General features: G+C 40.0%; 2 protein-coding genes across 4 annotated transcripts in view; both read left to right on the plus strand.

Annotated features, from left to right (window-relative positions):
* Positions 1 to 24963, plus strand: part of TBC1D4 (TBC1 domain family member 4) — a 107354-nt gene that overhangs the window by 3239 nt on the left and 79152 nt on the right. The gene's annotated exons all lie outside the window — the stretch shown is intronic.
* LOC124417285 overlaps positions 112 to 24963 on the plus strand; it is a 37405-nt gene continuing 12553 nt past the window's right edge. The window contains exon 1 of the mRNA XM_046901945.1: positions 112 to 24695. Coding sequence (XP_046757901.1) covers positions 8691 to 9761 — 1071 coding nt within the window. The 5' untranslated portion in view covers positions 112 to 8690 and the 3' untranslated portion in view covers positions 9762 to 24695. The remainder of the gene's footprint in view (positions 24696 to 24963) is intronic.

The following is a 24963-nucleotide window of genomic DNA, read 5'->3' on the forward strand; positions in this document are numbered from 1 at the left end:
TCTGTTTGAAAACCAGCAACCTGTGGGTAGAGCAGAAAAGCAGGAGTCACTGGATGGGTTCCTGTTTTGGAGCAGTACCTTGGCTTCAGACCAGGGCTCAGCTGTCTGTATGGGGGTGAATGCTAAGATACTTTTGATAGGGAGTCCCTTTCTTTTACTCTTTGACTCCAAGGGGAGGGGAGGCTCCTGAAGCTCTCTGACTGGCTGCAGTGGGAATAAAAGTTTTTTTATTCTTTTCCTCTGGAATTACTGCACAGTGTTTGCTGCTCCTGATAACTTTTGAAAGCAGCAGCCAGCTGAAGTGTATGAGGGTAGTTGTCTGGCTTAGTGCTGGCAAGCAGCTTCTTAGCAGCCAGAGATGTTTGTTCTGTACTGCTGTCATTTGAGAATTACGTAGGATGCACGGAGTTTGTCTGTAGTCTTAGATGACAGCATTGTCTCTTTTTAAATCTGGCAGATTTTCTTCACAGCCACAGGAACAGATTGGGTTTTTTTGGTTGTTGTTGTAAAGCAAAAGTTAGTTTCTAAGTAGAGCAGGCATACCCTGCTGTCAGCCATCAAGAAAAGCCCTTCTGAGTAGTGTTTTCAACCAATGATTTTTATTTATTTATTTTTTTACCACGGAACACCAAATTTCTTACATAAAACAGATTTTAATTGAAACAGATGGGTATTGTTTGACAGTTGCCTTGAGATCCCTGGTCTCTGGGGGGAGGCAAAGAACTGATCTGCTCTTACGCCTTTTTTCCTTATGCTTTTTTCGTTGTTACACTTCCCTCTTAATACATGAGCCCTTCTAATGAGCTGTTGCTTTTCTTAACTTCAACTTGTATCTCATATCTAATTATTCTGTGACTGATCCTTATCAGTGAAGATGCATAATCATACTTCCTCCAGTTAAGCAAAAAACTTACTTGGTGCATTTTGCGTTTCTTGTAGAAACTTTATAAACAGTGATCTGTGTATACTGCCATGGGGTTTCAGGACCCATCTGAGCTCGCCTTGAAAGAAAACTGCTCTGTTGCACGGACCTCAGTATGGTTGTGCTTTTGAGAGTCTCGAACGTAGCTGTGGTGTTCTGCAGTAGCCACCAGTTAGTGGGACAAGGCTGTCTCAAGCCAAAGTAGAAGTAATGGAGCATTTTGCTGACTTAAGTAAAGCTGTGGTAGGAGCTGGAGAGCTAGAGGGCTAGAGATGAGAGCAGAAGGCAGCCTGCCTGTAGCCCAGATCCATGCTCTGTAGTCACTGCACAGCATCAGTCAGAATGGTTTGTCCATAACGAGTATTAATTGTCTGTAAGATACGTTTCAGCAAAGCAAGGCCATAGGGCAGCTCACTGTGAAAAACAAGACATCAGTACAAAATCTTTAGTTTCCATCATCTGAAGGCGGCTTCTGTGCTGTAATAAAATCACACCCTATAAGGCTTATGATTAGAAAATGTAAGTTAGAAACATTTGAAGAAGGTTAGTGAACTTCCTGTTTAAATTTGTTTTGTACTTTAATTTTCATGTGATGTAGGAGCATGGGCTGAATCCATGCAGACTCTTGGAATATTCAAGTACAAAGCATTCTTTCAGTTAATATTAATGAATGTTGCACGAGTTAAGTCATCAGATAAATTGTTTTGAATAGGATTAACAAACATGATGGAAAAAAATGAGCTTTGAAGGAAATGAGAGAGATGCATGGCTTGGTTAGGTAGACTTGAGCGTATTTGGATTGCAGAAGAAAGAGATAAGCCTTGGTTTCCTAGTCTTATCATGAAACAAGATTTGGAGAGATCAAAACAAAATGTGTTCTAAGATTGTGTGGGTTAGAATTTCATTCATCGGTTGAGAAACTAACAAGCTGTGGCTCAAAACAAAATGGATGCTAAAGACTTGCAATGAATGCAGAATTGTTCTGCTAGCAACCTCATTATCTCCAGCCTACACGGGCTACAGGGGCTCAGATGCAAACTCTTGCTGTCATTGCTCTAGTTCAAAAATGTTTGACAAAGTTTAGGAACTGAAAGTTGAGAGCTTAAGGTTTCGATTTTGTTTTTCTTAACGTCAGAATCAGCATTTTTTTTTTTCTTGAATGATTATGTTTCATTTTAGGCTCGTAGAGCTATCTTTAATTTCCAGTTCTGAAAAAGAAAATTGGTCATGATAATTTTCTGCCGAGTCTCAAATTGAAGGAATGATAAAGCCAAATGTGCTAACTGTTTCTGTGTGTTGCTATGTAGCCTTTTATCTCCAATTAATGTTTAGCAAAAAGGAATGATTTTTGAGTGCTCTCTTACCTGCTGAATTCATATGTTTAATTCATTTATTTTTCTTTTTGCAGTTCCTGAAAACCACCCAGTTATTTGGGAACAGAAGGAATGTTACTGGGGACTGCATTTTCAGACAGAAAAAAGTAAAATAGAGAATTATAGATGAATGACATGATATAAGCTCACTGAGAGTGGCTGCAGGCAACATACAGAAAATCAGGCTGTTTGTTTTAAAGAAAGCAGCTTTTGTGCACACCAAATCAAACTTTCTTTTCTGAGGTTGTTTTTCTATTCTGTTTCTCAAATTTCAAAATCAATTAAATAGAAAAACAGCTGCCGAAGAGTTTGGCTAGATTACGTATATGTTGACAACAGGGAGAGCCTGATTTCTAGGCTGATTTCTCAGACCAAAGTTAGCGTTTATGAAAGTGAATGTTTAAAAAAAAAAAAAAAAAATGTTGATTTCTGTCAGCCGTTGTAGAATGGTAGCGTGACTGACTGCTTCCCTGCTTCCCATCTCTGCTTTTTCTTAGAGGTTGGTATTGCTTTTGATGTGTACAGTCCGCCCTTCTTTGCTTCTCTTCCACTCGTTTTCCCAGTTAGCTCGGATCTCTCTGAGCATCTCGAGTTTCTCTGAGGCAGTGAGGTGAACTCAGATGAATTTCAGAGGCCAGGCTTGGAGGCTGCTGTCTACGCTGTCTAGGGTATGAGTTGTAGGACTTTGAGCAGTACTGATTTGGTCCCCTCATGGCTCCAGCTGTCTGTCCTTTGCCACCTGGTTCTGGTTTTGTGGTTTCGCGTACTCTTTCAAATTCAGAGAAGAGGTGGTGGGGGGAAGGAAGAGTTTTTCTGTGTAATGACTTGTATCATTTGTCTCATCTATGCATTATGGCATTGTCTACCACCACTGGCTGCAGTGCTCTGGGGCACCTTTAGAGACCACAAGGAGATCATGGAGTACGAAGGCCAGACCTGCTGGATCTCTTGTAGAAGTTATAAACAGTGCAGTGACTGTGGGCAGCTGGACAACAAAGTGAAGGCAGTAAAGTGACGTAACTTAAATCTTAAACAGGATCTGTGATATTCTCTTCTGTAAAAACTGTAATACCGTGTCTACCACCTTATTTTTTGGGGCACAAATAGGTGCATCCAGACCGTATATAGTAATGTGCCTTCCAAATAAATCAGAGCATCAGTAATGCAAGAAACTGTATGATCATGTCATAAACAACTATATCTGCTCTGAGGAAGTCTTCAAAGTGTAGGGAGACAGTAAGGAGTGTTAGAAAGGAACTGAAAGCTTGAAATGCAGACGTGGTTGCATCAAGGCTGCAAAAAGAATGTGACTTGTGGTTACCAGGGGATGCACATTGCTTTTGTGTATGAATGTGTTCATTGGTGAGCGTGTTTCCCCTTTCCAGGTGTTTTAATTAGGTGACAACTGGTAGATCAGTGAGGCGGGCAAACAGACTTACATGGTCGTCCTGTTGGTCTGAGAGTAGTCTGGTAATTCAATCCTCTTCTCAGCATTTGTCAGAGGTAAGCCTGTTTGTATCATCAGGGATTAGTTCCAGTAGTATATTTAGGGCTACAGGGAAAACAATGTTAAACAAACAAGCCACCAAACAAAAAAAACACATACAGACATCCCCAAGGGCTGATTGCAGCCCAAATCACAGTCTAAGCTTTTTAGTCTTTGCGTGCTTTCAGGGCTTGAAAAACCCAGTCAGTCTTTATTTTGAGCACAGTTGTGCTTTACCAGCACAACATCTACTGGCATCTGAAGCCGTGCTCCCTCCCCTCTACTGCTCTGCCTGAAGTGTGATGTCCTGCTGTTTGAAGTGAGGCCTACTTAAAGCCATCTCTCTTAGGAGTGAAACCACTACTTGGTCCTGCCCTCCCTGCCACAAGGAGTTTGGGCTCTTGTTAAGTTAATTGCTCCGTTCTCTGGAATGGTGGGGCTGGTGGGATTCCTCTGTTCTCTGAGGGTTCTCTCTGGGCAGAGAAGAATCATGCAGCAGAGCCCCAGGGTCTTTTGTCCCTCCTGAAGTGTGGCATTGTATGTTGACTTCAGCTGCAGTACTTAACACATCTCTTCTATTCTTACACGTCTTCAGTTCCTTAAGTCAACGGAATAAAAACCTGAGGTGTACTTCAAAAGCTGTCATACCATGAAAACTGTTCAGACAGTGCAGATTATGTACAGTAAGTACATGTAAAACATGTCTTAAATTGTGTTTTTCTGTTCAGAGCTTCTGAAAGGTGTCACATTAATAAGCAATTACCTGGATGCATTGCAGTTCTCTTCAGCTTGAATAAGACAGGCAAAATATTTCAGCTGATAAACTGCAAAAAAAAAAAAGAAAAGAAAAAAAAAGTGCTATGTTTGCTTCAATGGACTCTCGGTTGCATTTAGAAATTCTGCTTATTGCTTCTAGGGAATCCTATCTACTAAACCACATTTCCTGGCTTTGTTAGTTACTTGTAACAGTGAGTTATCTTCATCTCTGTTTAAATGGATTGCTTTCTCACAGGATTTTTAATTTGGTTTTCTATCATTCTGTTTCTTTGCACTTAAAGAATTTTAGAGATGGTTTCTTCTGAAAATGTGGAAGAGTGACATGGTCAGGTTTTCCTTGCTCTGCATCTCTGGAACCACTGATTGTACGGTATTGGGCACGTATTGCACTTTACTGAGGGATTACATTAATTTAAAATGCAAACATGACAGAGGATCCTTGTTCAGAGTTCAAAGGCTGTATGAAAAGGCTCGTAAAAGCTCCTACATGATGAGATAAAACCAATCCCCTACAAGCTTGTATTTTTCCCTACTCCCGTTCTTGTCACTGTGCTTTTCCCTCTGCTGTTTCCACTTACTTTTATTTACAGTGAGTTTCAGTCACGTAGTTCATTTTTGCACTGATAAACCATAACAACCAATCTGCTGAGTTAAAATGACCAGGGTTATGTTTTAATTCATTAATCCTCTTGGCAAGAACATGTAGATCTGCGCAGTGCTGTTTAGAGATCTGTGATGTATCTAAAAACATGTTGTGGTAAGTAAGAATATGATCCTCTGGGGCATAGCAATGACTGGCTTCCAGACTGTTCACAGTTTTGTTTTTCCTAGCGAGACTAATAAATATTTAATTTTTTAGGATGCTGATATTAAATGTACTTCATGTACTCTGTGACTTCGATATGGGTTTCCTGTTGTGTTCATTTTAAATAAGAAAAAGCAGTGTCCCACGAACGTTGTGAGCAGCCAGTGGTCTGTGGGCTCTTGAGTATTGCTAAACCAGAGTAAATAATCAGACACAGAGCAGTGAAAGACTAGGATGTGTGATGTTGTAACTCACTGAACCATTTCTATATGCCTTCTCATGGCTTGTTTCTTGCTTTGCCTTGATTATTCTTAAAACTGGAAATCACATTATGCTGGAACTTCCAAAGAAAAATAGAAGTAGGGTAGCACATACTAATAGGGCTGTGTTTGCCAGAGAGAAACAAGTTGCCTTCTTTAGGACCACTCTTCTGGAAGGGTAGATACAAAGCAGCACGCAAATTCTGGCTGTGCTCTGTGCTGAAGGTTGGTGTATGAAATTGATGTGTATGGGGTGGACTGCAGTGCCCCAGAAGCTCAGTGATTCCTGCCTGCCCTGCTCTGTCATAGCATGAAAAATTATAGGCTTGGTAGATGTAGAAATTAATTCTTGCTAGCACACATATTAGATAGAAACAGTACTGTGTGTACAGAGTGCTTCTGTGCTTGGCAGTGGAAATAAATATCAGACTGCAGTCAATATTATGATGCTTTTGTGGCAATTTAGGCAGTTTGGGACACAGATTCCCTTGCAAGCCTCTGGAGTTGCACTAAGAAAAACAAATAAAAACTGAAATGAGCAGAAAAAGGTAATTTCAGATGTTGATGTCTTAAGTTTGCAGATTCTATAGGATCTTTAAGTGAGGTTTTGGGAAACATGCTACTCTTTCTGTAGCATTTGCTTTACGCTCATGTACAGGACTTTGTTTTTTGTAGAGAAAATTTCTAAACAATGTGCCTTCTGTAGAAAATACTTCTTGTCTAACACTGTGCTCATACTCAATGGGAGTCACTTAATTTTCTGTGCAGCAGGACTGCCAGCTTGAGCACTGCAGAGCAGTTTGTAAATAGGATCTTCTTTTTTTGTAAACCATCTGCAGGTTGGATGGGGCCCTGAGCAGCCTGATTTAGTGGTTGGCAGCCCTGCCCGCGGCGGGGGGTTGGAGCTCAATGATCTTTGATATCCCTTCCAACCTAAGCCATATCATCATTCTATGAAGCACACGCGGCTAGTGCGTGCATGTGTTCAGATTTAGCAGTGAGGAGAATGAGCGCTGGGGAAATGTGCTGATCTGAAGATGAGAGCAATGTGGGTGCAAGGCAACATGACTAAAGCCAGCACAGAAGGAGAGGGTTTACATCCTGGCATGGTGCCTCCTCACGCCTCAGATTCCATCTCTGTTTAGTGCAAGGAAGAACTAAAAATAATACCTGCAGTTCAGTGTGGTGGCATGAAGTTTGCAAAATGAATGCATTTCCTCCACGGTGACCTTCTCTCTTCAAAATCAGCACAGAAGAAGGACATGGCAAAAAAAGAATCACAAAGAGCGTATCGGTCCATCCGTATGAGTTTTGTTTCTTGTATTTCTCTTCTGCTCAGTGTGCAGTTGTCATTAAAATACACAGTGACACAGTTGGGGTGTGAGAAATGTGGAGACCAACCCAAGGTGCTGGATTAATGCGCTTGATGTTTCTCTGTGTAACTGAGTATTTTGTTTTCGTGTTTTCATCCACTGTTTTGCATTTCAGTTGTTTTATTTCCTTTCATACCCTTGCTAATTTTTGTTGTTGCTGTATGGGAATAAGAAAGTGAAAATTATAGGCAGCTTATGTGTGCCTACGCAGCCTTGTATACCTAATAAGGTAAAAATGCACTGGTAAAATGCGTACTGCTATGCTACATATTTCAGTCTTTTTAGGTAACGTTTTGAAGTGTGCTCACATGTATATAATGACTTTCATTTGGCTTAGACTACTGACTGCAAGCAATACTATGTCAAGTGTAAGATTTAAACTTAACTGACTTTAGTGACGGAAAGTTCTTCTTTCCATCATTTTTAAGGTATTCAAGTCTGCTATCTTTACAAGATATAGAAAATACTTCATTTTAACCCTCTGGTGGCCAGTTCAGTGGGAATAAAGGACAATCGCCATGGTGTCCTGCTACTGAAGTATCTTAATTCACTTGAGCATCTCGTTGCCACGTGGGCCCTCCAGCCATGTTACATAGAGGAGCTTGAGTAAACTCAGTGCATCATTGCTCCTCAAGGGCTGCTGCTGTGTGGCAACAAGAATCTGCACTAATCTGTGCAGGATCTGCTTCGTGCTTTTATCCCAGGAACAGTTACATTAGATTGGTTTCAGAACACCACTCAGTCAGCAGCTTGAGTCTGTGTCTTGAGGACCCTGCTCTTAAATCAGGAATCATTTCTAGTAGTCATTCTGCTAGAATTGTGCAGTGTTTCCCAATAAGGTTACCAGCTGCTGGAAGGCGATACTGTTTTACTGGTCTGTAGCACGTCTCAGGTTTTTGTACTGCTTTAAATATTACTGCTGTCAAATACGGCAGTCTCTTGCTGCTATCCTGTCATAAAAATTATAGTCTTGAAGTTTCTTGTTCCTTCTGGTGCTGTTGCTATTAAAATGTCAAAATACCTTTCAGTTCCATTTGATAAGCAGGTGAATAAGGATGTGACATGTTTCTAACTCAGATTCAGTGCGCGGTGTTACTGTCATTTGGAGCCCCTCAAAGACCTGGGGGAAAGTGAAAATTCCAGTTGGCACATGGATTTGCTGGCTTTGCTTGCATGCACCAGGAGCATTCCTCAACGGAAACATGCCTGCTGAAGGGTTGTTTTCTCTAGCTGATAGACATGAATGGCCATGGTGAAGTCAGGAGTAGGAACTTTGACATAAAGATGGGGGAATCTGCTACAGAAATCAGAGCTGCAAACAGAAAAGTTTCAAATTTGCAGTTGTCTTCAATCTTGCTACTGTATGGGCATGCAAGGCAACTGTTAGTTATTTTCTTGTGTTATGACTTTTGCTCTTCTATTTTCTCAAATCCTTGAAATTATCCCAATCCAGGACTGTAATCTATTTGTGGCAGGAGTTTTCAGTACTCCACACATTACTGTTAGCTATGCATACTCACCCCTGTGCCTGGGAAGATCATGGAGCAGATCCTGCTAGAAGCTATGTTGAGGCACATATGACATAAGGAGGTGATTTGAGACAGCCAGCATGGCTTCACCAAAGTTAGATCGCGCCTGACCAATCTGGTGGCCTTCTATGATGCAGTGACGGCTTCGGTGGATGGAAAAGGGCGATGGATGTCATCTCGCTGGACTTCTGCAAGTCCTTTGACATGGTCTCTCACCACATCCTTCTCTCTAAATTGGAGAGGTGTGGATTTGAAGGATGGACTGTTGGATGGATTAGGAACTGGCTGTCTGGACACAGCCAAAGAGTTGTGATCAGTGGTTCTGTGTCAGGGTGGAGGCTGGTCACAAGCAGTGTCCCTCAGGAGTTGGTCTTGGGACTGGTGCTCTTCAACATCTTCACCAATGACACAGACAATGGCATCGAGTGCACCCTCAGCAAGTTTGCAGATGACACCAAGCTGAGCGGTGCAGTTGATATGTTGGAAGGAAGGGAAGCCATCCAGAGGGACCTGGACAGGCTGGAGAAGTGGGCCCATGAAAACCTAATGAGGTTCAACAAGGTCAAGTGCACGGTGCTTTGCTTGGGTTGGGGCAATCTCAGGTATTTATACAGACTAGGGGAAGATCTCCATGAGAGCAGTGCTGTGGAGAAGGACTTGGGGGTCCTGGTGGATGAGAAGCTGGACGTGAGCCAGCTTGTAGCCCGAAAGGCCAATTGTGTTGTGAGCTGCATTAAAAAAGGGGTGTCCAGCAGGGAGAGGGAGGTGATTGTGCCCCTCTACTCAGCTCTTGTGAGGCCTCATCTGGAGTACTGCGTCCAGGCCTGGGGCCCCCAGTACAGGAAGGACGTGAAGCTCTTGGAGTGGATCCAGAGGAGGGCCGCTAAGATGATCAGAGGGCTGGAGCAGCTCTCCTATGAGGAAAGGTTGAGGGAAATGGTCCTGTTTAGCTTGGAGAAGAGCAGGCTCTGGGGAAACATCATTGTGGCCATCCAGTACTTGAAGGGAGCATATAAACAAGAGGGGGAACAACTGCTTGCAAGGGTGGATAGTGATAGGACAAGGGGGAATGTTTTTCAACAGAGACAGGGGAGGTTTAGGTTAGATATTAGGAGGAAGTTTTTCACCCAGAGGGTGGCGATGCACTGGAACAGGTTGCCCAAGGAGGCTGTGGATGCCCCATCCCTGGAGGCATTCAAGGGCAGGCTGGATGTGGCTCTGGGCATCCTGGTCTAGCGGTTGGTGACCCTGCACATAGCAGGAAGGTTGAAACTAGATGATCATTGTGGTCCTTTTCAACCCAGGCCATTCTGTGATTCTATGATACGATTCTATGATTCTGACCAAGAGGGAAAAAGGGGATTTCCTTCTCTTTTTCCCACAACCCTTCAGGATTCAGATTAAAACTTGAAAGGAAAAAAAAGCCATTCATTCTTCTGTATATTGCTGAGAGATGAGCTTTTCAGATACAATTATCAGGATGATGAAAATTTTGAGTTATTTCATATTGCATGCATGATGGTAATACCAATTTGAATAGAGGTGTTCTAATGTTTTACTGCCTTAGGGCTCCTTTATGTTTGAAGTTCATATTTTCACCTTCACACCCTTTAAACAAAAAACAACAGCAAAAAAAGAAACCCTACTAGCTGGCATATGATTATTTTTAAATCAACACCACATGGCTGATAAGGAGCAAAAGTTTGTTTCTTTTATGACCACGTGAGTCGTATCGTGTTTTAGAAAGAAGATATGGGTAACAAAAAAATAGAAAACAAACACCAGCCTGCTGTGGAGGAAGGGGATGCTGTGCTGTGTGGTAAAAAGCTGTTGTGTTAGCAGAGTAACTCCTGGAGCATGACATGAACAGCTGAGTCATTTACTGTTGGTACTGAGACAAATTGCTGCTGAAGGATGCTTGTTAATGCTCAGCTGCCCTTGCAGCTGGTAGATGGCCTGGCTGAGAGCAAAGTAGGCTTGAGCCTGGTAGGAACTGCTGTGGAAAGAGTAAACTCCAGATAAGTGTAGTCTAATCTCTGGAACATTTAATTGGTTCAGCAACATTTTCTAATGGCTGAGCTTTTAAAATGTGCAAATATTCTTGATGTTGAGATAATCACGGATTTCTCATTTATTTTTCAGTAGGAACCCGCAAGTAGTAGTAAAAGACTACTCTTTTTTTCTTTGCTGTTAATGCAATTACAGTTCATGTATCAACTTGTATAGTCCTTGGATGTACCTTAACAATTACTTCTGTGCATCTTAATGTCATATAAGACTGCTATTGTAGATCACTCTCCTGATGTTTTGTATAGCTAATGAGGTTTGAATGTTTGTAATATGAACCTCAGAGAATGCTTTTCTTGCAGCTGAGTTAAAATTAATCCTTTTAAAAATTTATATTCAATTCATGGTCTTTGAAGATCATGCCTATTGCAAGATTTTTTTGACAGATTGGTTGTTGACAGTTATTTTCTTTAAAGCGTGTCTAACTCCTAATGATAACTATAGTTCTAACCATCAATCAAATGTTTCCATATATAAGATGCTGTTTGAAATTTGATTTGAAGATGAAGTGTGCTTGTACTTTGTTTAACAGTGCCTGTGCCCTTCAGCTCTCAAATGTTTTTTTTTTTTTTTTTCCCAAGCAGATGGGCTGAAAACTGAATGCAAAGAATATCTCATAGCCCTCTACCCTCTCTCCTGCTGCCACAGTGCAAGGGGGCAGAGTTTTTCATGAGCCCTCTGTTCTTTCACTGCTCTTCAAGAAATGTCCAAGTTCAAGAGGAGCCGAAACAGTCTATCACAGAATTTCAGAGTGCCATTTCTGTTCCATTTCAGAGACTCAGTGGCAGGGTAGGTTTTCATAAATGATTTTAACTTTCTGATTCTGAACATACAACTTTACCTGAAAGAATGGCACCCTTCCACGCACTCTCTGACAGAACAGCGTAGAACAGAAACGTCCACGCCTTGCAAAAACAAATACACGGGAACACATAGACCTTGTAAAGTAATTTGAATGCTGTCAAGCATAACTTAGTGCACAGGGTTGTTGCAGCTGGTTCTGTAGTTTAGCATAAAGGAATCTGCAAAGCACAGTGCTTATGCCTACTTTGAATGAATGTAGAGCTCCTGCTTGTAGAACAGATCTTAAAATGTCCAGCTCCCTGTATGTCATGTAAATAATTCTTTAAGCTGGAAGTCTGGAACATGCAGCAGGAATCGTATTTGTGGTTTCTAAAAAGTATTTTACTTCAGGTTATTTCCCAGTTTAGAAACAACCTTCTCTGTGACCTTGCAGTCATGCTGCCTTGTTCAGTGCTGCAGTTCCTGTTTTGACGTGATATGCAGTTACCCTGTGTTACAGCTGGGCTGACTCTACAGATACAGTTATTGTGCAGAGCTCTCCTATTTTGGCAATGTTTAATACACTTAAATACTTAGAAATAAGCTTTGAAAGAATCATCACTTACAAGGGTGCTGACCTTCTGGTGTTCTTGTGCAAGTCTGGTTGACTTCAGGGAATTTGCTCATGGGTATGAATTTTCCAGAAATTGGCTGGAAGCCTGAGATTCAACTTGGAGGGTTAATCTGAAGAGCAATGTAGTTAGGGGCTCTTTTCTAAAATAAACTCCAGTAGGTTTATAAAATATTGTATTAAATCTTAATTTTTACAGAGGCTTTTAAAAATTGATTTATTCACTAGCTGCTTTGAAATATGATGAAATAAAAATGTGTCTAGCATTCTTCCAGCAGACATAATTCACTTTACTATCATAAAATCACAAGGTTGGAAAGGACCTACAAGACCATCTAGTCCAACCGTCCTCCTATCACCATTACTGCTCGCTGAGCTACTAAACCATGTCTTGCAGCACCACATCCAGACACCTCTTGAACACTGCCAGGGACGGTGACTCTACCACCTGTGTGGGCAAGCCATTCCAGTGCCTGACCACTCTCTGAGAGAAAATGTCTTTCCTTATGTCTAATCTAAACCTCCTCTGGCACAGTTTGTGGCCATTTCCTCAGGTCCTGTTTGTTGCCTGGGAGAAGAGGCCAAACCACTCCTCATCACAGCCTCCTTTCATGAAGTTGTCGAGTGCAGTGAGTTCTCCTCTGAGCCTCCTCTTCTCCAGACTAAACAATCCCAGCTCCCTCAGCCGCTCCTCATAAGACCTGTGCTCCAGACCCCTCACCTGTTTCATTGCCCTTCTCTGGACACGTTCCAGGGCCTATGGAGTATTAACTTGAAGACTACTATGAACTATTAACTTGAAGAAAGTACAAAACTATTCTAAAAAGACACTATTATTTGATTTAACACAAAGTCAGGTACTCTAGGACATATTATTGGCTCTTTCTTCCAAACTGTGTGTGTGCTTGTGTTATTTATTTTCATTTTTCTAGATTGTAGTCTTGTGACATTCTCATAACTTTGGGGGATCTGCAAACTAAGTTCTTTTATCAGAATTCTGCCACAGATGTTGGCAGTGATTGTAGCAATACCTGCAGATGGCAGAAAGCACAAAAAATCCAAACAAACAAACAAAAACTGTAGGAAACAACTAGGAGGCATTTGTTTTTTTTTTAACAAGCATTACAAATGCATTATGCGTTGATGTCCTTATGAAATGCCTCACAGAATTTTCTGAGCTACTCGTTAGCACCTGAATGTTCTACAGGAGCTTGATCAAATTCATTTTTACGTTTGCGAGAATAGGGAGGATGTGGCTCAATTTAAGAAAGAAAAAGAAATCTCAGAAAGGGATTTCTTTAACTGAATAGACATAAAAAAAAAAAATACCAGTTACTTGAATGCTCAACTTCAGGTGTTTAGGGACTGCCTTGTGAAAACAGCTTGTATACCCAGACTTTCCACCTTCGTCTGTTCCTTCTGTAACATTCCAGCTCAGATTCCAGGACCTCAAATCAGTCACTCAGAATCTGAGAAGCTCTCAAAGCATTTTGAGCACTTTGTTTAACATCACGGACAACCACAGCAGTAGAAGTGACATTCTCCTTCACTGCAGTTTATCTTCTGTAGCTACAAATTTGTCTTCTCTTTCTGTTTTCTGTTCTTCAGGCCACGTACAGCTAACTTGCTTATAATGAGAACAAGAGGGCCATCTTCCAATGCAGTTCTGGTTCGTTCTCAGATCTTGTCCATTTTTGTCAGGAATGAACCAGTGTTTTTGTACGGAGAAAAGAATCTCTCTTTTAGCCACCAGTCACTGCTTATGAAGTTCAGACCTTATGCAATCTCTAGCTTGATCATAGAATGGCTTGGGTTGGAAGGGACCTCAAGGATCATCAAGCTCCAACCTCCATGCTGCACGCAGGGCTGCCAGCCTCCGTATCTAATCACCTAACTTTTAGAAAAAGAAATACAGAAGAAAAAAACCTCAACAAAAACAAACAAAAAACCCCCTCAAACCACCAAACCTTCATGACAGAAAAAGCTGATGCCCTAAAAAACTGTCAACAACCTCACTGCAAATCTGTGTCCCTTTTGAAGTGATTTGATAACTGTAGAAGAACACTCTCATCCTCCAGAGCTAATTGGGGGAGGAGAAGGAGATGTTAATATTTTCCAGATGTTTGACGAGAAAAAGTATTTCAGATCCTGGAGTGAGAATTCCAGTGCGCGCTACGTTCTCCTTGTTCTCATGTAATGCATTCTGCTTCCAGCTTAGCTTTGCCTAACTTTGTTCCTTTGTCATCATGCCTCCTTCTCTGTTTGCAGGCTGCTGCTGTTAAGCTTGTTTGCGCTCCGTATGACTCAAATGTCTCAGATCTTTTTCTGATCTCTGTGGTTTTGTCAGTGTTTTTGTATTGGCAGTCCTTCATCTGTCACAGGCCCTCATCAATCTCTCAGGCTTGTTTTTACCTTATTCCTTCTGTGAAGTCTTTAGCCAGTCTCTATTTTTCAGCTTCACCTGCAATTCAGTTTCTTTTCTCAGTCCTCTTTCCCTTCCCACTCCCAAACCTATGGACATTCAGTGTTGTTTTGTAATTAATTTCACTCTCCCTTGTCTCTCCATCCTTCTCTTGCAAGTGTTTTTTTTTTATCCTCTCGTTAGCCATATCTTGTTTTTCCCCATATCTCTACATATTTGCTTCAAATCCTATCCCTGCAGCACTTAAATCAGAGGCATTATTACAGAAGTAGCATTGCAGACGGTTGGCTGAAAGTACTTTCAGGGTCTGGTGAGCATCCAGGGAATCTGCCCACTTGTATATATTTATTTATTATCAAACATCTGTTAGCTAACGTCTTGCCAAACTGAAGAGCCTGAGTATCTAGATACCTTGTAGGAGTTACTTGGAGTGAGTTTTTAATGTGAACAAAAAACAAAGGAAAAATTAATTCTTTCTTAGCATTGATTGTACTATTTTGAAGATGTCAGTTCTGAAAGCTGGATAAAACTGTGGTCTAAATCCGACACCTTGCAGGATGTACTATTGGCTAACCTGAGCATCCTTTCATTCCAGGAGACATATGCAATCCTGATTGTAAAACTGTTGATTGAGGGAAAAAAAATCCAAAATGTTACTTTTTTTTGTAGAGAAATGTCCATTATTTTAGTTTGCTGAAGATGTGATTTAGTTCTTCATGCAGATTGTCTGGGATGTGGATGCTGTCTCTTCCTCTAAGACATTTTCATCTCAGAAGTGATGAGAATTTTACTAAACGTGTGTGTGTGTGTGTGTGTGTGGACGGGAGAGGGGGGGGAACGAAGATAAATGTGTTATGAGTTAATTTAATCTTAGACATGGGTATGTGGAAATGAGCAAGTATACTCATACTTGGATAAATATAGCAGATGTTTCCATTCTGTGCTTGAGATTATGAAAGGGATTAGGAGGAACTGAAGTCCTACTGTTTCCCTTTAGTACTTTGAACAGTAGATAAATATTTCCATCTGTAATACCAAAATGCTCGTTACTAAAAGGTCCTACTTTTACCTGAATGATGCTTACAAGTCCATAATACAGAATGATAAGCCAATGTTTGAAATCCTGCTGACAAGTAAAATCAATTACAAGCTCTACTGTTTTAGAAAAGACTTTCCATCCCATGGACACAGCCTAAATAGAGTTAGAATTGCGGCTCATTCTAAAATCTGGATGCTCAGTGTCTTAGAATCACAGAACCATAAAGGTTGGAGAAGATTTCTCACGTCATATAATCCAACCATCAACCCATCACCACCATGCCCACCAAACCATGTCCCTAAGTGTCATATCTACACGCTTCTTGAACACCTCTGGGGATGGGGTTGAATGGATCTACACTAAGAGTTGAACAAATCAAAAGATAAGCAGCTTATCTCTCTGACCTCTTGTCAGAGTCCAGGTTTCTTGTCGGAGGAAAGGAGAGTAGCAGTTCACAAGGGTTAGGTGTATTTTCTCAGATGTGGGGAAGAGGTGTGTGTGTCTACTTGAATGACCATTGTTAGATATGGCAGGGCTGCTCCCCAAGTGTGAAGATGAGAAAGGGAGATGGGGAGGGTGAAATGCCGAAAAAGCACCTTATTTTTTTCACTTAAAAAACAATGCTGAAATCCACAGATGCCATTAGTGTTTGGAAACTAGCAGACTGAAAACAAAAGTTATTCTTAAATATAGTGGTGTTCCTTTGAGCTCCAGTGCTCTGCACCATTGTGACGTAGCACCCACAGATCGGGTGGATGATTGGCTTTGTTACGTGGGTCTTAGTGCCTGGCTTATCAAATGCTGAGATTTCTAGTGCTGCAGAAACTTACTGATTTAGAAGTATCATTGCCATTTTGAAAAAAGAATGTTGTGCTTTCTGTTGTGTTCCGAGCACGTGTTCTAATTGCATGTGTGAGGTTTTAAACTAGAGTGCTATAGGTTTCTTTCACATAGACTAGCAGGCCAGCAGGAGGAACTAGGGAGAAACTAGAATTTGTGTTGGTTCATGAGGGTCTAGAAACAGATTTTTTCTACGAGATCACCTTCAGGGGGGACAGAAGAGGGTGATGCAGTTAGCTGATCCTTTCACTGGCTGTCTCCTAACCTTGTTTCTGAACTAATGCCAAGTGGCAGAGCGTCTTCCTGGTGTGGCAGTGTTAGGACTACAGAGAATTGAAGGTCATCAGAGCTGAGCTCATCCCTTCTGCCTTTGGACTAGACATTGAAGACAATATTGGGACTATATATGGTATGCAAACTGGTGAGCTAGTGAAGCCCGTATGCGTGAAGTCTGGTGCTGAGCCTCTTATTGAAACTGGAGTTCTTCTAAAAAGCTGTTTTTCAGGTCAGAGGAAAACTAGGAGGTAACTGCATGGCTTGAGCTATGAGCTAAATACAAATTACTTATTTGGAGCATGACACAAATTCTCTTGATTTATGGAAAAGAGGAAAATCCCATTTATTTCCATAATATTTCAAAACAGCAACAGTGCTAAATTAGGGGTGCTGGGAGATACTAGAGTTTATGAATCCCCTATTCAATTTAGTAAATGTAATTTTGTTTTTAAGAAAAAAGTATTCTGATAGCATTAGAAGTATTTTCATGTGTATTTTAAATGACTTCAGTCATGCTTCTGTTAGTAAAGAGCAATTATAGTCTGTCAAAATTTCTCTTAGCTGAATTTGGATTCATGATGGTATGGTGAGACGGTCCCATGCCTAGCTGAAAGTAATCAGTCTTCTCATTTTTGAGAATACAGCTACTAGTAAATACATGTTTATCAAATATAATTTCAAAAATGATTACTGATTTACTGAGTTCAACTACAAAGGACACCTTTTTATAGCTCACCATTTAGTAATTGGCCTAAATATACGGTAGCTACTTTTAAAACTGTTAATGTGTATTAACAGCAAATGTAGTTCTCTTTAAGAGAAAAGGGCTGCCAACTATATTCTTTCGGGACAGCTATTGAGTTTTTGAGACAGATTTCTATCATTTTTTTCAGATATCTTTACGTCTACATTGTAATGCATCTAGATTGTATCTGTAATTACAGAGGTACCTGTCTGCACAAGCCTTGTATCTCTTTGAAGATTCCTTCTATTTTTATTGGTATTGACTGCTCTATTCATTTTCATGTATGTATATATATAATAAAAGCACAATGGATGATGTTTTCTCATTTTTCATAACTTCTGAAGGTCTGGATTGTGCTACTGAGCACATCCAGATGTTGCAGCCTTGCATCCAGCCAACACTGCAGAGCACCGTATCTTCACCCTTTAAGAAATAATCTTTCTTTTGTTCCAAGGAACAAAAACCATCATGAGTTATGATTTCTGAATTTTTGTATGTGTATACATATATGAAGAAATAAATACGTATGCATATACCCAGACTGTGGTGTATGAAGAGAGCAGGCCATTCATTAAGATTTCTTCACTGGTTTTTTTTGTTTATTTGTTTGTTTATTTGTTTGTTTTTTAAGTTAATGAGCCAATGAGGTTTAGAAATCTGTGGATGAGGCTACGTGATAGGAGCAGTTGAATGTTCAACAGTTACCTACCAGGTCATCATTTCAATTAGGAATGCAACAAGAAGGAGTTTTGTTTGTTTGTTTGTTTGTTTGTTTGTTTGTTTTTTTCATGGGAGGATGTTGTGGATGCCCCATCCCTGGAGGCATTCAAGGCCAGGCTGGATGTGACTCTGGGCAGCCTGGTCTGGTGGTTGGCGACCCTGCACGTAGCAGGTGGGGTTGAAACTAGATAATCATTGTGGTCCTTTTCAACCCAGGCCATTCTGTGAGATTGCCTTACATACCCAACAGATCATCAGTCCATTTTAGCTGCTCAGTGCACGTTCTATATAGCCTTAGTGTAAATTGAGCAAAATTACTCAATCTTGCACAGACATAGTGCACGAATTTGTCTATTCCAGTTTTCAAATAAAAGATGGTGACAGAGATTTGTCTTTATGGGGAGATATCCCTTGGGGTTATTTCTTGCTGTCAGAAAATAAACTAGGTTCATAGTTGGTATTTGTAATCTGGGAGAGTCGGGGTGTTTTTCAGCTCATTAATTTGATTTCTTCTGTCCATGACATGGAGTCTGGGTTTGCACCACTTCTTCCACCTCCCACATCCTTTTTTTTTTCACTAGGCATAAAGCCCACAGAACAGGAGGGGAGTCACTCTGAAACCCCGAGGACACCCTGGCCTGAAGCCAAAGTCCACTGAGCATTCAAAGGGTGTTGCGGATTGAACCCGCGTGGCAGGTGTATTACTGCTGTGTTGTTGTGATTTGTCATGTATTACAGAAAATAATCACAATCAGCCTTGGGAAACAAGGCATACCAAGATAAATTCCTCTTCCTCAGCAATTGGGCTTGTTTTCTGATCAGAATATTTTTCTTCTGCTCTGCCTGTTTTTGGAAGCAGCTGTTTGGCAACCAGCTGCTCCCAGATTCCCAGTGTGGGAAGATCCAAGCCACATCCCATGTCAGTGATGCCGATCTCCCAAGCTCCACTCTGGTCTTCAGAGCAATGAGTCAGAGTAGAACTCCTCACATGCATATCCTTAGGCCATCACTCATATGTTATGATTGATCAAAAGAAACCTCCTAAAACACCAAAATACTTCTGTGGAACATAACATGGAAGCATTCTGAGCAAGTTTTTTTTTTGTTGTTTTGTTTTGTTTTGTTTTTTTAAATGCAAGAACTGTTTCTTATGTATTAAAGATTAATGTCGATATAGACATATAATCCAGAATAAACATCCTGTGGTGCTAAAGTAAAAAATTCCTCTCTGTTTAATAATAATCACTTGTATTTTTAAGTGTTCCCCAAATAGCTCTAAAATTTGGTATTCAGCTGGACGTTGTTCCCTGGAATAGTCAGAGAAGAATATGATACTGTTCTAAATCCTGTCCATTTGCTTTGAATTTTCATGAAGGAAATCTGTTCATTTGCTTTTCTGTTGTATTTTCAGTGGTAAGGACAATTAATTATTCAGGCTGATGAAAGTACTGATTAATCTCAGAAATATTAACATAATTGAACTTGCAAATATTTGTTAAAGAAACTGTAAGTTTTCCCCAGAGCTACAAGAAGGAAAAATATACTTACTTATGGTTTAGTTTTGATGTTGATGCCTTAAGGTATGAACTGTGCACTCCTGTTTCTCAGTGCTTGTAGCACACTTCATTTTAGGCTATTTATTTTAAGGCAAAGCATAGATTTAGATAATGAGTTTCAGTACAGACACAAATTACTCTGTGTACGAGTAGCTGTAGTACTGGTGGTCTGGGATAAAAAAAAAAAAACCCACCACCATGAAATTTGCAAATACAAGATAGCTTGTTCCAGCCATGCTGTGTCAAAAAGGATGATGTTGCTGCCTAGACTCAGAAAATTTCAAGAATTTTTTTTTTAACTAAAAATATTGAACAGGAAAAATGTAGTAAGGAAAGAAGAAAGTCATATATCCGTATGAGTGAATTCAGACATCCAGTTTTTAAGGGAAAAAAATACCCTGAAATCTGAAGTAACATTGACTGTGATGAATTTTCTTTGACATCTGTAGCATGGTGCAGCTTGAGAAACAAAGTTATTTTTCATTTTGGAATATTAATTTGCATTTTATAGATCCTTATGAATTAGGGTTCCCAAAGTTTACATAAAAAAATGATATTATAATGTTAACCAATCTGGAAGCAATGCCATGAGTAAGAGTGCCAGTGAATCATTCCGAAGGGTTTTCTTTCAGTACAACTTGAGAGTCTGATCATAGGATTATTCATATTTTCATAAGATTATTCTTATTTTTGCAAGCATCAAAGGTGCTAGAATCCAATAAATTTTTAACCAAAAATGAAAAGTTCAAATATAATCAGCAAGAGTGTGGCGTAGGAGTGCTTAAGTCTGCCAAACTTTTCTTCGTCCATTTCGAGTATGTGACAACACAGAAGTGATATGAGTGCTTGCTTCCCAAATTTACTCAAGCTTCCAGTATCTCTGCTCACGATTAGCTATTAGAGATCGCAGGTTCTTTCACGGTCAGAATATGCTTCCAGCTTTCAGTAGAGGGGGATTGAAGGTGGTCAGTTGTACTCCTAAGGTTTCTGTGAAGCACTTGAAAGTAAACCATCTCATTCACATAATTAAGTGGGATATTAGCGTTAGCCCAGAACGGTAAGATTTGCTTTTTCTCACATACAGCAGTCTTGAAATCCAGAAAGGCATGTCTTGATGATTTTTTAATCCTCCTGGATATAGCCACTTCCAAGGCAACCTGTTCACTCACCACTTAGATGTATGACAACACACAAAAAACAAGTGAGAGTAGGAGGCACTTGGAGGCAGTGGATCTTGGAGCATTTTCCCTGTCCAATACCCTCAGGAGAAAAAACATGTATTGCGCTGCTTACTGTTGCCACCTTTCTTAAATATTTCCCTATCACAGCCCATGTGCTGCTTCTCTGTTGGAAAACTTGGAAGCATTGGTCAGGACTCTACAAGGAAAATGCCTTTGGACATGGGGTGTCTTCACCACGGGAGAAGAAAAAGATCAAATGAACATCACTGGACTCACTTCCCTTCAGGCCTTCTTCCAGTGAAAAGCAGTCTGCAGGACTATCTGCTAAGTTCCTAATATTTCCAACAGTCAGCAGGCTGCTAGCTGCGTTGTTTCAGTTTGTGTGTAATTCAAGCTCCCGTATTCTGACTGAAGGGGAAGGATGTCAGTTATTTAAGACTTCCTCAGAAGTTTTTCGGAAATTAAAACTGCTTTAACAGCGGTATTAGTTACACTGATAAAACATTTGCATTTAGGCAAAAGTCTTAGGTAGCTGTTTTGGATATATTTATTTTACTGTTGCTCTCCGTTGCCTAATGTATTTGCTTGAGGGCAGTCAGGCGGCTTCCCGTACTGGCCAAAGGCAGCACGTCAGCTGAATACACTGGAAGATAACTTGACATTTTTAAAACCAAAGTTGTATGAGATAGGGATAAACTGTGAAGATGCGTCTGCTATAGTAATTGAGTTGAAGTTATTTATACTTCGTCTGCTTCTATATTTAATTATATTGCAATTTAAGTTCGAGTGGGAATACAGTTACAAGCTGACATATGATGCTTTTAAGCAATAACATAGTGTTGTGCTTTCCTGGAAAAAATAAAATATCAGATAAAATATGCCATAGTTGACAGGCAGTATTAATTCTGACAGTAAGTTTTAAAGCTGTGTAGCTAGAAAGAACTCCAGCAGATGTGCACATTTGCTGAAGAGTATGGATTTGCAGATTATTGCATGTGTTATGACTTGCAAATTGACAACTTGAAAGCTTCTCCCTTTGCTGTGCCTGCAACTGCATTCTCAGTCTCCATGATCTGAAAAGCTGAGAAAATGCCAACAGAGGATCTCTCAGATTTGTTAGCTAGTTTTGTAATGCAGTTCTATAGCTGTAACTGAGTAATGGCACATTGCAAAAGAGTACTTTCGCTACTTACCGTGCAAAACAAACCAAAAACGAAGAAAATATTTCTTTGAGAAGGAGAGAAAACTGTTGGATTATTTGATGTCCATTATAATGTTTTCATTTTAAAATAAATACAAGAGTTTCTCAGGGATAGACTGAGCTGGAGGGGGAGTGAGCTGGTGCTGAAGATGGCTGGAGGAACAGCAGCAACAAATGCCAGAAAGCTCTGGACAGGTCAAGAGGAGAGAACAGCTCAAGGGCAGCTCACATCTGAGTCTTGGTGTCCACTGACCTAGTCACCGTGACTCCACAAAGCTGTCGAGTAAGAGAAGTGCAGACATCTGTTTACAAGAAATGCTGACATTCCCTAAGCTTGATAGTTTACTGGGGTTTTTTTTTATGATATTATTTCATGTTCTTGTGTGTGTGTTGGATATGTACCATACATAATTAAAAAAAAAAAGCTTAATGGTTGTCCTGCATCCAAGCTCATTTTCCTGAGGTTGACTTAGCAGGACTGCCAACTGTGGAAAAAAAAGAAAAAGGGAAAAAAAGACAGTTGAATTAAATCGTAGAATCATAAAGGTTGGAAAAGACCACTGAGATCATCTAGTTCGACCACCAACCCATTGCCACCATGCACACTGACCATGCCCCTCAGTACCACATACTCATATTTCTTGAACATCTCCAGAGATGGTGACTCCACTGCCTCCCCAGGCAGCCTCTGCCAATGCCTCACCATTCTTTCTGAGAAGAAATTCTTCCTGATATCCAATCTGAAAAGGCAGCTAGCCAATGAAGTACACAAAAGGAAACTGCAACTTTTAGCTGGGCCCTTTGATTATCAGGGTATTTTCTTATTGCTAACAGAAAAGTGTGCATTTTAAGGAAAATCGGCTGAAATTTCAGGTATACAGTCTGTCTGTACAGACAGACACCTGCTGACATGAAAAAGGAACAGTTGTAATAAATATATCATACAGATCCTGCACACAGTTGCTGCCATAGCTGCAAAGCAGTGAAATCCTTCCAAAGTAGATAACTATAAGCTGAATATTCATGCTTAATCATTACAAGCCCAGAGAATATTTGAGATAGCTGTTCAAATGGTTTTCAAGACAAGGCATCCCATGATTGCAAAGAGGATTATTATTTTATTGTTTAGGCTTGGGGTTGCAAAGGCTCAGTACAACCATATATCTTTTCAGTTGTAATTCATACATTTGCCATGGTTCATATTTTTTAGAGGTTTATACTTAGTCTTTCTTCCTGCAGAGACAGAAACCATTATTTGTTAGTTCATATATATCATCCAGCAAATAAAAATATATTAGTTGTGTTTTAAAATAAATGATTTTTCTAAGCTACAGGACTTCACAATGTATCTGGGAAACTACAATCAAACATGTAGTTAATCGGCCTTAAATGGGTCTGGCATACCTAAACTGGGATAATATGGTATCTATTCTGTAGTAGCATAGGTCAACGAGTCAAGAAACAAAGGATAGAACACGAGCCTATACAAGATTGTATACTACTTAGAGGGAAAATTTTAATTGCCCGTATTGAGTTTATAATAGTTGAGAAATTAAGAAAGTCTTCCTAATAGATGTGGTACAGCAGCTTGGGTGAATAATTAAGTAGAAATATTCTAGCTCGATAGGCAGATTCTTAGCAGGCATTGAAATTTGGTCATTGTAATTCATGAGTTCTTGTAGTACATTAACTACGTGTCAGCACGTCAAAGAAGGCTATAGAAGTAGTAGCGAGGCTTTTAGGGAATGAACACTAAGAGTACTTCTAGGGGGAAACTCTTCAGGCTCATTTCAGAAATTTATATCTCATTGTTTAGAAGTACTTAGAAACTCAAAAGCCCAACTGCAGTAAATGAGATTTAGTGAAAGACGTTTGGAATATAATCTAAGATCAGTTAAACAAACTGACCAGCTTGGACAAGCATTGAGGTTCATTAGCATTGCTCCAAACAGAAGTTTTTTCATTGTTGCTGTACTAGCAAGACACAGTTGGCATCTCTAGCACAGAAACTGTAGTCATGAAAACCCACTGGAATAGAGCATAAAATGAAGAGTGTTTAGAAACATATTAAGTGTTATTCAGATTGAGGCTTTAATTTTCAAAACGAGGAAGTAGAAGTGTATTTAATTTCGTGATGGTTTGAACTGTGGTTGTTGTGTTAAAAATATGCTTCTACTTAGGAATGTAGCAGTAGGCCGTACATCAGTAAGGCTTCAGACAAACATAAGGAAGGTCATTTTCAGCTTAGTTTATAAACTACCAAGCTTTAAAAATAACTCCACTTACAAAAATGAATAACCATACCTTTTATAGCTTCTAGATCGGAGGACTAAAATAGCACATTTTCAGAATTAATTTTGTTGCCTAAAAAACAATAAAAATTGTCTATTCAAGAGAAAAAAAACAAAACACAACATTGAGCTGAGTTCTCAAAGTACTGCCTGAAGCAAATATCACCTGTGGTAAATCCTTTAAGTTAGCCTTTGAATGTGGCATCAGGTGTTTTCTCTGTAAAATCTTGGCCCCAACCTGAATGGCATTCAGTTGCTACCATCTCTGAGGAGAACTGGGGTATGTATTAGACTAAGTTAACGTGAGTATACTTCTGGGAAAGGGATTTCACCCATTTATTGCTTATACATGTCTCAAATGGAAATACATAATGCCCTTCGGGATGCTAGCAGATATAATGAAATGGTTTTTCTAAAGGTAAGGTTTTTTTCTTTTGTTGTTTAAGTTGTAGTTTAGTGTATGCCTTATAAACCTGTGGAAGGTAATGAAGTTGTTTCGTAACTTAGTAGTTATTTATATAAATGTTCTTTCCTGGTTTCCATATTTTAAAGTTTCTTACAGCTTTATTAGAATGCACCCAGGGCTGACTTGTAGGATATCTTACTCTTTTTCCCTGTCCTTCTACCCTGAGTTCTTTACCACTAACAATGCATCAGTGTAATAGATCACTTATTTCTTAACTGTT

Source organism: Gallus gallus, chromosome 1 (genome assembly GCF_016699485.2).
Source record: "Gallus gallus isolate bGalGal1 chromosome 1, bGalGal1.mat.broiler.GRCg7b, whole genome shotgun sequence".
Classification (NCBI taxonomy): Eukaryota; Metazoa; Chordata; class Aves; order Galliformes; family Phasianidae; genus Gallus; species Gallus gallus.